The 14,205-nt window shown below is 45.9% G+C and overlaps 1 protein-coding gene across 1 annotated transcript in view; it reads left to right on the top strand.

Moving 5' to 3' along the window:
- The window catches only part of LOC129383363 (uncharacterized), a 222,443-nt gene extending 208,488 nt beyond the window's left edge, over window positions 1–13,955 (top strand). Inside the window, exons 16-17 of the mRNA XM_072289262.1 lie at window positions 8,494–8,589; window positions 13,668–13,955. Of these exons, the coding sequence (XP_072145363.1) occupies window positions 8,494–8,589; window positions 13,668–13,828 (257 nt within the window). The 3' untranslated portion in view covers window positions 13,829–13,955. The remainder of the gene's footprint in view (window positions 1–8,493; window positions 8,590–13,667) is intronic.
- Window positions 13,956–14,205: the final 250 nt, after the last annotated feature.

Here is a 14,205-nt window from a genome sequence, read left to right as displayed (position 1 = left end):
AAACCAGGAATCATAAATATAGAATGAGAGAAACAGACACAGCAAATTATATGCGAAAGCTGAAATCAAATAGACAATCGAGATTTACAAAAATGTCAAGAAAATAACCGGAGTGAAAATATTGTTACGGGTTTAAAAACAGTCAGATGTATATTTACAGGTTACTTACAATAATTGCAGCAGCTGACAAGATGGTAGACAGCGTGCGAAGTCCAGAGCGTCGTCTTCTTCCCACCAAGATTAAAACATCTTCGTCAGCGTGTCACATGACCCCCCCCGAATGAAGCCCCGGCTCGGTGCTGGTTAGGAGGCGGGCGAGTGATACAAACTAAGACGCGCGACGTGGACCACATCAGAGCGATGCTGAGCCACGGTTGGCTCAAGAGGGGCGATCTCGTAAGTGACGTCAGTTACTTGACGCAAGACACGGTAAGGACCAGAGTAGCGTGAAAGTAACTTCTCCGAGAGGCCAACGCGTCGCGACGGCGACCAAAGAAGAACCACGGCGCCCGGTGTGTAATGGACGTCACGATGGCGGGCTTCATTTAAGCGCCGCTGATTGTCCTGCGACTCCACAAGTCGACGTCTGGCAATATGGCGTTCTGCTTGTACTTTGAGTATGGCTTCACGGGAGTACTCGGACGTGGAATTCAGACTAGCAGGCAGAACGGTGTCGAAAGGTAGCGTAGGGTCGTGGCCAAACAAGAGGAAGAATGGAGAGAAGCCTGCGGTGTCATGGCGAGACGAATTGTAGGCGAAAGTAACGAACGGCAGCGCCACGTCCCAGTCACGATGGTCAGCGGAGACATACATGGAGAGCATGTTAGTAAGGGTTCGTTTAAGGCGCTCGGTTAGACCTTTCGTTTGTGGATAGTAAGCAGTAGCAAGTTGGTGTTAAGTCGGGCAAGAGTGTAGAATGTCAATAAGAGCTTTTTAAAGATAGTAGTGGCCTCGGTCGTTGAGGAGCTGTTGAGGGGCGCCGTAGTGAAGGATGAAGTTCTCTAGGAGGAAGTCGGCGACATCGGTTTCACAGCTTGTCGGAAGAGCCCGTGTGATTGTATATCGGGTGGCGCAGTCTGTTGCTACAGCAATCCACTTGTTTCCCGAAACAGACCTAGGAAAAGGGCCTAAAAGATCAACACCTACACGGAAGAATAGTTTTGATGGTACGTCAATTGGTTGATGGCGACCAGCAGGGAGTGTGGTCGGCTCTTTGCGTCGTTTACAACGGTCACACGCAGCGACGTAACGGCAGACGTCACGGTATAGACCAGGCCAAAAGAAGCGCCGACGAACGCGGTCATAATCCGTGACACGCCAAGGCGACCGGCAGTCGGTACATCACGAAGCTGGGCGAGAACAGTCTGACGCAGATGCTCAGGCATGACGAAGTGTCGGTGAGGGCCGTCCGGGTGCTTGTTAGAGCGGTACAATATACCATCTTGAAGTTCAAACATGCGAAGGGAAGGATCGGGTGTAGCTGAAGTGCGCCGTTGAATAAGGCGTTGTAAGGAGGCGTCCCGACGTTGTTCGGCTCCAATATCGCGAAAAGCAGCCTGAGAGAGCACGGTGACAGGTATGCCGGCCGCAGAAACGTCAGGAGGGTTGACAGGATGGCGCGACATGCAGTCCGCATCTTGATGTAACCGGCCGGTCTTGTATACAACTGAATAGTTGTATTCTTGAAGGCGCAGAGCCCAGCGGCCAAGGCACCCTGAAGGATCTTTGTGGGACGAAAGCCAACACAGAGCGTGGTGATCAGTGATGACGGTGAATTGGCGGCCGTACAAATAGGGGCGGAATTTACCCACTGCCCAAACGAGAGCCAGACACTCGCGTTCGGTGATATAATAATTGCGCTCAGCAGAGGAAAGAAGGCGGCTGTCGTAGGCAATAACACGTTCTCGCCCGTGTTCTTTCTGTGCCAAGATAGCTCCAATACCATTGCACGCAATAAGCACGCAATAAAAAAAGTCCGTACCGAGGCCACTGGCATCGGTGAGGACTTCTGTTGGAGCTGACGCATCAAAGTGAGCGAGAATGGGTGGGGACGTAAGCAGCCCAATCAGCTCGGTGAAAGCAGCAGCTTGCTGAGGACCCAAAGCGAATGCAGCGTTTTCCTTGAGGAGCTGATTGAGAGGGCGCACAACGTTCGCAAAATTTCGTACAAACCGACGGAAATAGGAGGAAAGGCCCAAGAAGCAGCGAACATCCTTCGCACATGTTGGCACGGGAATGTCTTTCACTACCTGTATTTTATCGGGATCAGGGCGTACACCAGAAGAATCGACGAGATGCCCTAGCACAGAAATTTCACGACGACCGAAGTGGCACTTGAACGAATTTATTTGTATCCCCGCCTGATGGAAAACAGATGCAATCGTCGATAGGCGTTCGAGGTGTGTCGCAAAAGTCGGAGAAAAAACTATCACGTCGTCCAGGTAACCGAGGCAGATGGACCACTTGATACCGTGCAGGAGGGCGTCCATGATTCGTTCAAATGTGGCCGGCGCATTACATAAACCGAAAGGCATCACTTTAAATTGATACAGGCCATCGGGAATAATAAAAGCTGTTTTCTCGCTGTCCATGTCATCGACGACAATTTGCCAGTAGCCAGAGCGAAGGTCTATTGACGAAAAATATTGTGCTCCATGCAGGCAATCCAGGGCATCTTCAATGCGTGGTAGCGGATCGACGTCTTTCTTTGTCACCTTGTGGAGGTGTCGATATTCGACGCAAAATCGCCAACTGTTGTTCTTCTTTTTAACTAGTAGAACAGGGGATGCCCATGGGCTGCCAGAAGTTTCGACGATGTCTCTAGAAAGCATCTTGTGAACTTTATGTTGGATGACATGTCGCTCAGTAGGCGAGACGCAGTAGAGTCGCCGATGCATCGGGCTCGCATCACCGGTGTTCAATATTTTACGACAGATGTGTGTCCTAGAGGGCGCTCTCCAAGGTCGAATATGTCCCAGTATGAGACAAGGATGCAACGTTGTTCTTTAGCACGCTGGAGCGGATGGTCGGGATCAATCAATTTCGTTAGGGCATTGAAGTCTCAAGGGACAGGGGGAAAAGCAAGAGTTCAACACGAGGAGCTGTCACAAGGTAAAGCCGAAATGTGGTAGTCTCTGGCTGGCGTTGTTTGCGCCAGGGATATTCCGCGTGCGAGTACTTGTGTATAAAAAACAAAGTTCACAAGTGGAAGGCAGGACGTGTTGTCCAAAATGGTAATGAATGTGTGAGGAAAAGCGACGTTATGCGAGAGCAGGACATCCGGATTAGGGGATACGATGTAGTCACCGTCTGGTACAGGTGGAACGGGGGAGACTCCTATGTAGGTAACGGCACGGTGACGGAGGCGAATATGCTCTGTGGAACACAGCCGTATCGGAGCACTATCGGGAGGGTCCATAGCAGCAGGTAGAGCGAGTTGCACAACACCAGTAGAACAGTCTATCAAAGTGGAATGTGTAGACAGAAAGTCAAGGCCCAGGATGAGGTCGTGAGGGCCAGTACTTTAGAACATAAAAGAAAGCAGAAGTATGATGTACGGCGACACTCACGCGAGCCGGACACATGCCAATAACGGCTGGTGTTCCGCCGTCGGCGACTTGGACCGCGGGTGACGAGTAGGAGTGAGGACTTCCTTGAGACCATTCGGAAGCTGAGCATTCATCCCAGATACGTGCGCGCCAGTGTCAATCATAGACGTAACAGGTACACCATCCACGTTCACTTTAATGAGGTTACGGTGTAGGGGAAGGTCAGAAGAGGATTTTTGCGTCGGGTCGATTTGGCAGCATCACCTCCAGGGGCTGCACCCGTTAGTTTTCCTGAAGGGTGCGCCGGAAAGTGCTAGGGGACGGTGATCGACGAGATGGAGACGATCAGGAGAAGCGGCGACATGGCGAAGGGGAGCGGCTAGAGCGCGTAGGAAGAGAAGTGTTGCCAGAATTTACTGGCTGCGTTTGCGGGGGGAAGCGAGGAGCAGCATGAGGGCGGTGGGATGGGAGGTAGGACCAGGGGGCCGAATTCCACCAAGACGGGCAGTGACGTGAAATATGGCCGATCCGGCCACAAGCGAAGCATATAGGCCTGTAGTCTGTAGTGCGCCATTCGGCCGGATCGCGATTACGCGTTGGGGCATTCCGGCTGCGGGTGCGTATGACAGTGCTGGACGGAGTGTATTCAGGCCGATTACCTTAGCAGACGTTAGTCAAGTCAACGTTGGCCAATTTTTTACGCAAGATCGAGTGGGTCTATGAGGCGGTCCCCTGGCAGTTGTCGGGGCCATGTGTTGGGGTTGTGACAGGAGATGCGGCTTCGATTTCACGTCGGATTACATGTAGGATGTCCTCAGAGCGATTGGGCGTAGGCTGACGGCGGAGGTCTTCGCAGGAGGACTTAGCAGCTTTATTGGCAAGGTGGGGAAATGGCTGGGCAATGCGGCGACTCTTGGCTTCCTCAAACGCCGGTACTTGGTAATAATGGCTTGCACAGTGGTGGAATTCTTGAACACAAGGAGATGGAAGGCATTATCTGCTATGCCCTTAGTGACATGTGCGACTTTATCAGGTTCGGAATCTTCGGATGCACTTTGCGGCACGGAGCGAGCACGTCCTGGATGTACGTGAGATAGGATTCATTGCACGTCTGGACATGCCAATCGAGGTCTTTTTGGCTGGCACGCTGACGTCCAACAGGCTTCACAAACAAATCTTTGAGCTTTTGTTTACAAATGTCCCAGCAGCTAAGTTCCTCCTAGTGGGTCTGAAAGTAGACGCGTGCCGTTCCCACGAGATAAAATATCAAATTAGCGAGCATGATGGTCTGGTCCCAGTGGTTGCTGGCGCTCACCCGCTCATATAGATGAAGCCAGTCTTCAACATCAGTGTCATCGGTGCCAGAAAAAGTTCCTCGGTCGCGGGGTTGGGCTGGAATGACGGTGAGCGTGAGTGCCGACGGGCCCGAAGCATCCTCGCCTTGAGCTGGCATTGTAGATGTAGCCAAGGACCGCCCGCTACGTAAATCCGTCTTGATAATGATCCCGCAACGTCCAGCAAAAATGTTACGGAGTTAAAAACAGTCAGACGTATATTTACAGGATATTTACAATAATTGTAGCAGCTGACAAGATGGTAGACAGCGCGTGAAGTCCAGAGGGTCGTCTTCTTCCCACCAAGATGAAAACATCTTCGTCAGCGTGTCACAATATGTACGATAATGCAATGCGCAGTGCCTTGCTATTTGAGATGCGGGCAGGCTGCCTGAGGACAAAGATACGCCAGATAAAATGTGCTACACAGGATAAGGTATGCGCCTGGTGGAGCGAAAATACATCTCGGCACATCTTAATGGAATATGGGAAAAGGGATGCATTCACCCAGGGAGACCCGTATCGACTTCTCACCTTCCAGAAGCGTTTTGATTCAGAGGAGATGGAAGGCATTAAATGGTCAGCAGTCGAGATAAGTAAGATACATTTATAGTATCGTTTAAAAAAAAGGAGGGAATAGATCGATAGAACCGGAATCATTTTAAGCTTAGGTTACGGTACAGTATAATGATTGAAGTATTAAATACAACACCTAAGATGGAGACTGAAAAGGCAAAATGCGAATGGTGACAGATGTAGTAAGATATTATTAAATAAATATGGCTATCAGGCGTCGCCCCGCTTCGCAGAAAATGCGAAAAACATCGTCACCACCGTAAAGTCTAGTGAGAGGCCGATATATGTGTGACGCTGAAATGACCTACATGACACGCGTTCGGAAGTGTGGTGCAACGATGTGCCGCCACAATGACCAGAGTAGGATTTGGACAAGACCGTGTGCTCTAAAGAGCTTCGAGAAGCTGGACAAGAACTTGGCTCTGAGCAGGTCGTGTGATCCAGGGACCCTGATCCAGATGAAAACTTTGGTTTTTTTTCGTCTCCAGTGGCCTAGTGTTGTAGATCGGCCAGGCCCTGTAGTTAGATGTAGATTGAGGACACACCACTAGTGATCTACGCTCTTCCGTAAATTGTCTGGCCGTGGTGCTCTCAACAAGTCTTCGGTACCTCGGAGGCCTGATCTGCTCGATCAGCCAGAGTGTCTCTTGTATTTAAGCGCCACCTCTTGTGCGTGCTTGATGTTGGCTGCCTGTATGTGGCATTTGCTTGGCCCAGTGTGTAATCTGCAACATAGCCTGATTCCCTGAATCACATGTAGTGGACACTGGCTGCGTACACAACCAGCCGCAATCAGAACCACTTTTTATACCTATTTCGACATCACTGATGTTCAATTACTAAGTCTGTCGTTTGGGAAATACATAATTCCAAGTAAACTGCGAGAAATCCTTTGTGTTATTTTAGTACCCTGTTAGCCGTGTAAGTTCTTCACTCTTCAAGTAAAACCAAGAAAGGCGTCTGCCCTTTCAGTAAGATATATGTTTACTGGACAACAATCAGGTTATCGCTGCGTTTTACAGCAGCGGAAATGATCTTGTATTTTTGCCGATTTTAAAGCAGCTAATGCGTCGGTGGCCGGCGTGCACCTACCGCTTGTGGGAAATGTGAATGTGGTTACTCTTCACTTGCTCACAGCTATTTGGTTCATTATCGAAGCACGAATGGCGTTTCCTTGCAGTTTATACACACTGCTGTAGAGACGAATTGCATAAACTCGTCCGCACAGAGTAAACATGTGGGAAAGGGTGCTAAGCAAAGCTTTCTTGAAGGCACTCATTAAACGCTATGCAAACTGAATGCGCGGTGTAAAACAGTCCTTGTTTTTGTGCTTACAACGTGTAGTCCTTTGAAATGTTTGTGCGCTGAATAGGTCGTAATTTTAACTTTATAAACATAATAGTGTTGTGGCCAAGGCATGTTGACAGATGGTGGATGAGATGGATCAGTCTAGGAACGAATTGTTCAGCACCGGTTTCGATTTGCGCTCCACACCAAAAATATCCGTCGTCCCCTTCTTCCTTTCGCCTTCACCAAGTCGTTACATTCCCCGTTTCGCAGACGAAGCCCCCCATGGGAGTGAGGGCTGAGTGATAGCGTGATATCGCTTGAGGCGCGTAATGTGCGCAAGATGAGTAGCCCTAGAGTGGCGTCCTGCCTGACCTTGCACGGGCGACCACATAAGTTAAATCACTAATGCGGTCAATGACTGCGAAGGGACCGGTATACTGAGCCAATAATATTTGGCATAAACCACGTCTGCGCTGAGGGGTCCACAGCCACACCAAGTCACCTTGTTTGAATAAAACCGAGTCGTGGCAGCGGCCATACCATTCTTTGAAGCGATCTCGTGATACCAATGTACGCAGACGAGCAATTTGTCGGGCTTCTTAAGCGCAGGACAATGTTTCGGCAACTGAGTCCTCTGTATGGAGCGTAAAAGAGAAAATAGTATCGAGACAGCTCCGTGGTGCCCGAACGTAGAGCATGCAGAAAGGTGGGAAGTCATTGGTTTCGTGCTTCGCTGTATTGCAGGCGTAGGTGATAAACGGTAAGATGTCATCCCAGTTATTGTGATTGGGTGATGCATACGTAGCCAGCATGTTGGTAAGGATGCGGTTGGTACGTTTGACAAGTTGTCGAGTGAAGGAACTGCGAAGTGCAGAGCCTAATCAATTCTTGGCCACCACGATCGCTGATGATTACGCGTGGCGGACCGTGGAGAAAAACTACGCAGCCTAACAAGAAGGCAGTGACGCAAGCGGCTGTGGAGGAAGATATTAAAGTAGTTTCCGCGTATCTAGTAAGGTAATCGACACAGACGATGCGAGAAGGCACCATGCGGGAAGTCAATACAGACTACAGCACACGGAGAGCTCTTGCACGAGCGGATTCTGTTCGTTTCACGTGACTCTCACGCCGGCGAAATAAAGAATTTTGGTACCAGTACACATTGTTAGCGGCGTGACGGTGCCGATGCTTGGAACGCCTTAGAGGAAGCTTACCACTAGTGCGTTGCAGTCCTAACGCCGATATTCTGTTGCCGGACACCACCTCCGCCACCGACCCGTCCTCCTGATGACCCACGGAATGCCCAAAGAAAGATAGAGCTGTGACAAGAAGTCTGATCACTCCGATCGCATAACTTAATGCATTAGCATGTGTGCAGCAGGCTTTCGGCTTCACGTGTTAGAGAGCCTTATCATGCTGCCGCACATTTTCGCTTGGGCTTTACGCTATAGTTATTGTTTATTGATGACCATTCTTAGTTTTTCCTACGTAGTCATCCTACTGCCCTCATTAGCATTCGGTCAGCCGACTGTGGTTCTGTAGCACAATCTTCATCGTAATTTATCGAAGACGTTTTACTGCAAAACAAGAAGAACTACTGCTTCGGGTTGTAAGTATCATTGCAGGTATAACTTTTTAAAATGATATTGATGGATGAGCGTGCCCCTAAGATGTCTGAGGATCATAACATCTGAAAGATATTTAAACACCATTATTAAGCGACAGCGTCTTTTTTGGTAGCACAGACGCACCTGAGCTGCCTTTCGACCTGAAAAAAAAGTACAAGGTCCTAGCCGCAACCGCAACTTGCGCTGTCCTGAAGATCGCAGAAACAATAGGTGGTAAGTTGCGGCAAGCACATGCATTGCCTAAATAATTATTTTAGTATTGCATCAATGACAGTGTATTGACACATTTGGCAACTGTTTACTTGCCACATATTTAAATCTTTCCTGGTGTAGGATAACGTGTTCGTTATCGTGATTTGTGGCACTCGGTGTGTGGGTTCCGTAGCGAAAGCAATAATAACTTCAATATTTCACTGTGTAGTCATATTATCGCGAATCCCAGTGTCAAAATAGCTGACCCAAATTAACACAGATACTTTCAGTGTTAAAATCGTGCACTTCTTTCTGTTAATAGACATGCTTCTCTTTAATACCTTTATTCTAACAAATGTCCTTATTCTACAGCGTAAGGCATTTGCATCATTTTCCTGCGGTCGTACTTTGGCGTACAGAGGAAGCATGCAAGCCGAAATATGTATTTTTTTTCCCTGCTTGCATGACGAGTTTATTATGAGTCTTCGAATAGCACGCCTTTGTATAGCTCAAGACTATCCACGGTCTTTATTTCGCCGTGTAGGAATAATTGTCGCAGTTCGTTTTATTATTATCATGATAAAAGCTTCCTTTATTTGCGTTGTTAGAAAACTTGATTTGCTGCATGAGCCTTGTAGTATATTGTTCAAAACGCCATGATAGGTTCATTGTTTCTCAAATAAGAAAAAGATGCAGGTTGGTTTCATTGTGCCGAATTATTGTTCTGATCCTTTTCCTGCGTAATTTGTACTTATCGCTCCAGTTTAGATATTTGATTCTGAGTTACTGTTTAAATGGCTAAGCAAAAAGCCAATTTACTGGGACAATGTATATGAGTCTGCCCATCAAGTCAGGAAAAAGTTTTGTAATGCGGACAGGACATAGGCCTTGCTTTTGCTGAAAACGCTCAAAATCACTCAGCTTGCACTTCCATGTATATATATATATATATATATATATATATATATATATATATATATATATATATATATATATATATATATATATATATATATGGCACATTGCCGCACATATATTGTACTAACTTAATATTGCTGAGCCACTGCAACGGAATTGTAACGCACGAAGCGCGTTACGGTATTTGAGATTATACGCCATTTCTTAAGATAGCGCAAACTGTGTCGTCGCGATAGCATACGCTGAGAAACAACCAGGCTTCATTGATGCTCCTCACGTCCATACACAACGCTTCATTACTTTGAGAAGATTTAGATTTTGTTAAAACGGCCTCCTAACAGGCAGCAATTCTGCAGAAACATCACAGTTGCCCGAAAATAGGTTTGGCCAATACACATACCAGAATAATTCGTTCACTCGGCAATGTGACATGCGTGATAGACAAGTTGAAATAAACAACTTCTTTTTTTCTTCCTAAGAGGAGCATGTTGCAAAAATTTAAATACCCGCAGGATGCTACAAAATGTCCAGTATATTGGGATTAATAACACTTGCGCAGTAACCTGCGTAGATTTGAAATAATTAAAGTCATCGATAGCCCGAGCAGCTCTGCCGTGAGAAAACTGAAATATCTAACCATAGAAAAAAATCGAGGGGCTTAGCATGAACAATAGTTTTGAATTCTGCGATAAAACAATTCTGAACAGTAGGAAAATTTATGTTGTCTACAGGGAACTAGGTAGAGCAAAATGTCATCGATAATAAGGGAGGCCCTTAGAAAGATATTAGTTGCATTTATTTATAGTACATGGGAGCTTCGATGCGTAGAGGCAGAAGCTAGCTTAGCTGAACTCTTTGTGGAATAATCAGACATTGTTTGGGATATCATCGGCGTTAGTGAGGTTAGAAGAACTGGTGAGGCTATAGAGTGCTGAGAAATTGTCACGTCTTCCGCTGTAGAGGACATCCAGATAAGAAGCGGTACGGAGTAGGATTGGAATTCAGTGAGGACCTAGTGGACAACATTGACGAATGCTACAGCATTAATTAGGTGGTATACATTAAAGGTAGTAACACGCCTACGCTCCCACCTCGAATCATGATGACAATATCGATCAATTTCATAAAGATGTTGAATTAGCGATGAAGAAACTGCAGGCTCAGTATACTGTAGTAATGGGTGACTTCAATGCAAAAGGGGGGAAAAGGCAGGCTCGTGAAAAAGCAAGTGGCAACTACGGCGTCGATTCTAGGAACACTCGAGGAGAGTTGTTGGTAGAATATGCGGAAAGGACTAAGATGCGAATAAAAAGGAAGTGTAGGAAGAAAAAGTGGACGTGGAAAAGTCCTAATGGTGGAACATGAAATGAAATTCGTTTCATACTATCTGCTGATCCCAGCTTAGCGCAGGATGTAAAAGTGATAGGTAGGGTAAAGTGCATTGATCATAGGCCAGTGAGGTCTAAGATTGACTTCAATTTGAAGAGAGAAAGAGTAAAGTTGTTCAGGAATAAATCGGCCAACTTAGATGCAGTAATGCTGGTACTTGCCAACAAATATGTGGCCTTACAACAGCGAGATGAAGATGACTAAGAGGTAATGAATAAAACCGTAATTAGACTGGCTTCCAAAAGAGCAGTTGAAGTGGGAGGTAAGGCACAAGGCAATTAGTAGGCAAGCTGTCCCAAGTAGCAAAGGACCTAATTAAGAAATGCAAAAAAAATGAAAGTGTCTAACTCATGAAATCAGATAGCATTCGCAGAATTGTCAAAACTGATCAACAAGGAAAAAAACTCGGGATCTTCGAAATTATAACGTGAGAAAGACTGAGGACGCAGTAAAAAATCGGCGCGGCATGCAATCAACGAGAAAAAGACTTATAGGACAACAGTAGATCTATGCACTGAAAGATAAGCAGGCTAATACAATCAGCAATGTCGAAGATATAATAGAAACAGCGAAAGAAATCTATATAGACCTGTACAGTACCCAGAACAGCCACGATACCTCCATTCGAAGTAGTAATATAAAGATTACAGAGGTTCCTTCTAGCATTAGTGATGAAGTTAGAAGGGCCTTGCAAGGTATGAAACGGGGAAACGTGGCAGAAGAAGATGGAATAACAGTTGATTTATTCAAAGATGAACGAGTCATACTGCAGGAAGAACTGGCGGCCCTTTATACGAATTGTTTATCGACTTTACGAGTCCCAAAGAAATTCAAGAATGCCAACATTAAAATAATTCACAAAAAAGGACACGTTAAAGAACTGAAACATTATAGGCCCATTAGCTTGCTTCCGGCATTATATAAATATTCACCAAGCTAATCTCCAATAGAATACCGGTGACACTGGACTACAGTCAGTAAAGGGAACAGGCTGGCTTCCGTGGGGGATAATCAACAATGGATCACATCTATGTCATCAATCAGGTAATTGAGAAATCCACAGAGTACAAGCAACCTCTCTGTATGGCTTTCATAGATTAGGAAAATGCATTTGATTCAGTAGAGATACCAGCAATCATAGATGCATTAGCTAATCACGGATTACAGGACGCTTACGTCAATATCTTAGAAAATATCCAAAGAGAATTCATGGGCACCCGAATTCTCCACTAGATAAGTAGGTGGACATCAATAAAGGAAGGGGTCAGACAAGTAGACGCAATCTCCAGTACAATTCACTGCGTGCTTGAAGAGGTATTCAAGCTATCACACTGGGAAGGCTTAGGAGTGAGCATCAATGGCGGATATCTCAGCAACCTTTGATTTGCAGATGACATTGCCCTATTCAGCAATACTAGGGACGAAATACAACAAATTATTGTGGATTTTAACAAAAGAAGTGTAAGAGGGGTGTTGGAGATTAATATGCAGAAGACAAAGATAATGATGAATAGCCGCGCAAGGAAACAAGTGTTCAGGATCGCCAGGGAGCCCCTAGAGTCTGTGAAGGAGTACGTTTACCTAGGCCAATTGCTCACAGGGGACCCTGATCACGAGAAGAAAATTTACAGAAGAATAACAATGAGATGGAGCGCATACAGCAGACATTGTTAGATCCTGATCGGAAACTCATCATTATTATTAAATAGAAAATTCTACAATCAGTGCATTACACGGGTGCTTGCATATGGGGCAGAAACAAAGAAGCTCTAAAACATGTTAAGGACCACGCAAAGAGCGATGGAACGAAGAATGTTAGGCGTAACGTTAAGAGACAGAAAGAGAGTGGTGTGGATCAGAGAGCAAAAGGGGATAGCCATATTCTGTTTTACATTAGGAGCACTAAATGGAGCTGGGCGTGTCATGTAATGTGGCGGTTAGATAACCGGTGGACGATTAGGGTTACAGAATTGGTGCCAAGAGGAGGGAAGACAGAAGACTAGGTGGGGTGATGAAATTAAGAAATTCGCAGGCGCTATTTGGAATGGGTTGGCGCAGCACAGGGGTAGTTGGAGATCGCACGGAGAGGCCTTCGTCCTGTAGTGGACATAAAATAGGCTGATGATGGGGATCATGTTATTTACTGGTAACAAAAATTGGCTGAGAGAAAATCTTCGTAATATTGAAGCTAGTAGCTGTATATATGCGCACATACCATAAATAATATACGGATCAAGGAAGATAATACAGGTGAAAGAAAGTTCAACATTTCAGCAGTCTAGGCACGCAGCCAGGTACTCAGATTACTGCCTGTATTAAAACGTGCGCCGTAAATGGTTTTCATAGGTAACACTGCCTGGGAGCAGAAACTGCTAAAAAGTAGGCTTTTGCATGCAACCAATGCCTCATTACCTATGTGCGCCTTTTCAGTTTGCTGGCAGTCGTGAGAAATACCTTGCCTAGCTGCTTAGCTAAAAGCACATACTTGGATGTCTTAAAAAGGTTGCGCAAGCGTCAGCAACGTGCATAAGCACTTGCGTGATACTGAAATCTCCAAAAACAAATTTGAATAAAATGCACAGCAACCCTTTAGTAAATCTTTCAATAGTAACAATATTTTTACGGCGTCCTCGTAGCCTTAATGGACTGATATTCAGAACGTCGGGTCACGCCTCTTCAAGCGCGCATGCAAAATGGACGTCGCCTTTCAAGACGGACTTTAGCTGCAAGATTGCAACAGTTTGAATATTTTATTATGTTTGTTCACAATTGCCCCACCATTTTTTTTTCAGGAGAATTGATATGCGCCCTATGGGGACTTGAAGTCGCTAACAACAATGAAGAAGATGACTGTTCCTATGCAATTGAAAAATTATGTCTGCAGCCACTGAGTGATGTATTTATGGAAAGAAACTTATGTGGAGAACAGTATCGCATATCGGAACTATTGTAGATGAAATACAGCCCCACCGTGACAATAAAGTTAAAATAAATCAGTTCACGCTGATCGACAATATCGTACGTTTCAGGTTTGACCACATCATCTGATATGGAGTCATAATAGTTCTTAACAGCGATTAATGCAAGAAACATTATTTTGCTCGGGAAATTTTGTGCACGAATTTGATGTTTGCAGTTGTACCAAACAGCTCCTTTATGTGTCGACCAAGGAGTTCGTCAAAATTACTCGGAGCTAGACCTTGGAGCGTAGATTAAAAGTGAGGATAAGTGAGCCTGAATATTAATCATTATGAGTGATTGACGGGAGCAGGCGCACTTATGAATCTCAGTGAGTTAAGGTTTGCCAGCGAAAGTCTCCGTGGGTGCCAT

This window comes from Dermacentor andersoni, chromosome 7 (genome assembly GCF_023375885.2).
Source record: "Dermacentor andersoni chromosome 7, qqDerAnde1_hic_scaffold, whole genome shotgun sequence".
Taxonomy (NCBI): Eukaryota; Metazoa; Arthropoda; class Arachnida; order Ixodida; family Ixodidae; genus Dermacentor; species Dermacentor andersoni.
The sequence above is the reverse complement of the archived record's forward strand: the minus strand, read 5'-3'. Positions and strand labels throughout refer to the sequence as shown.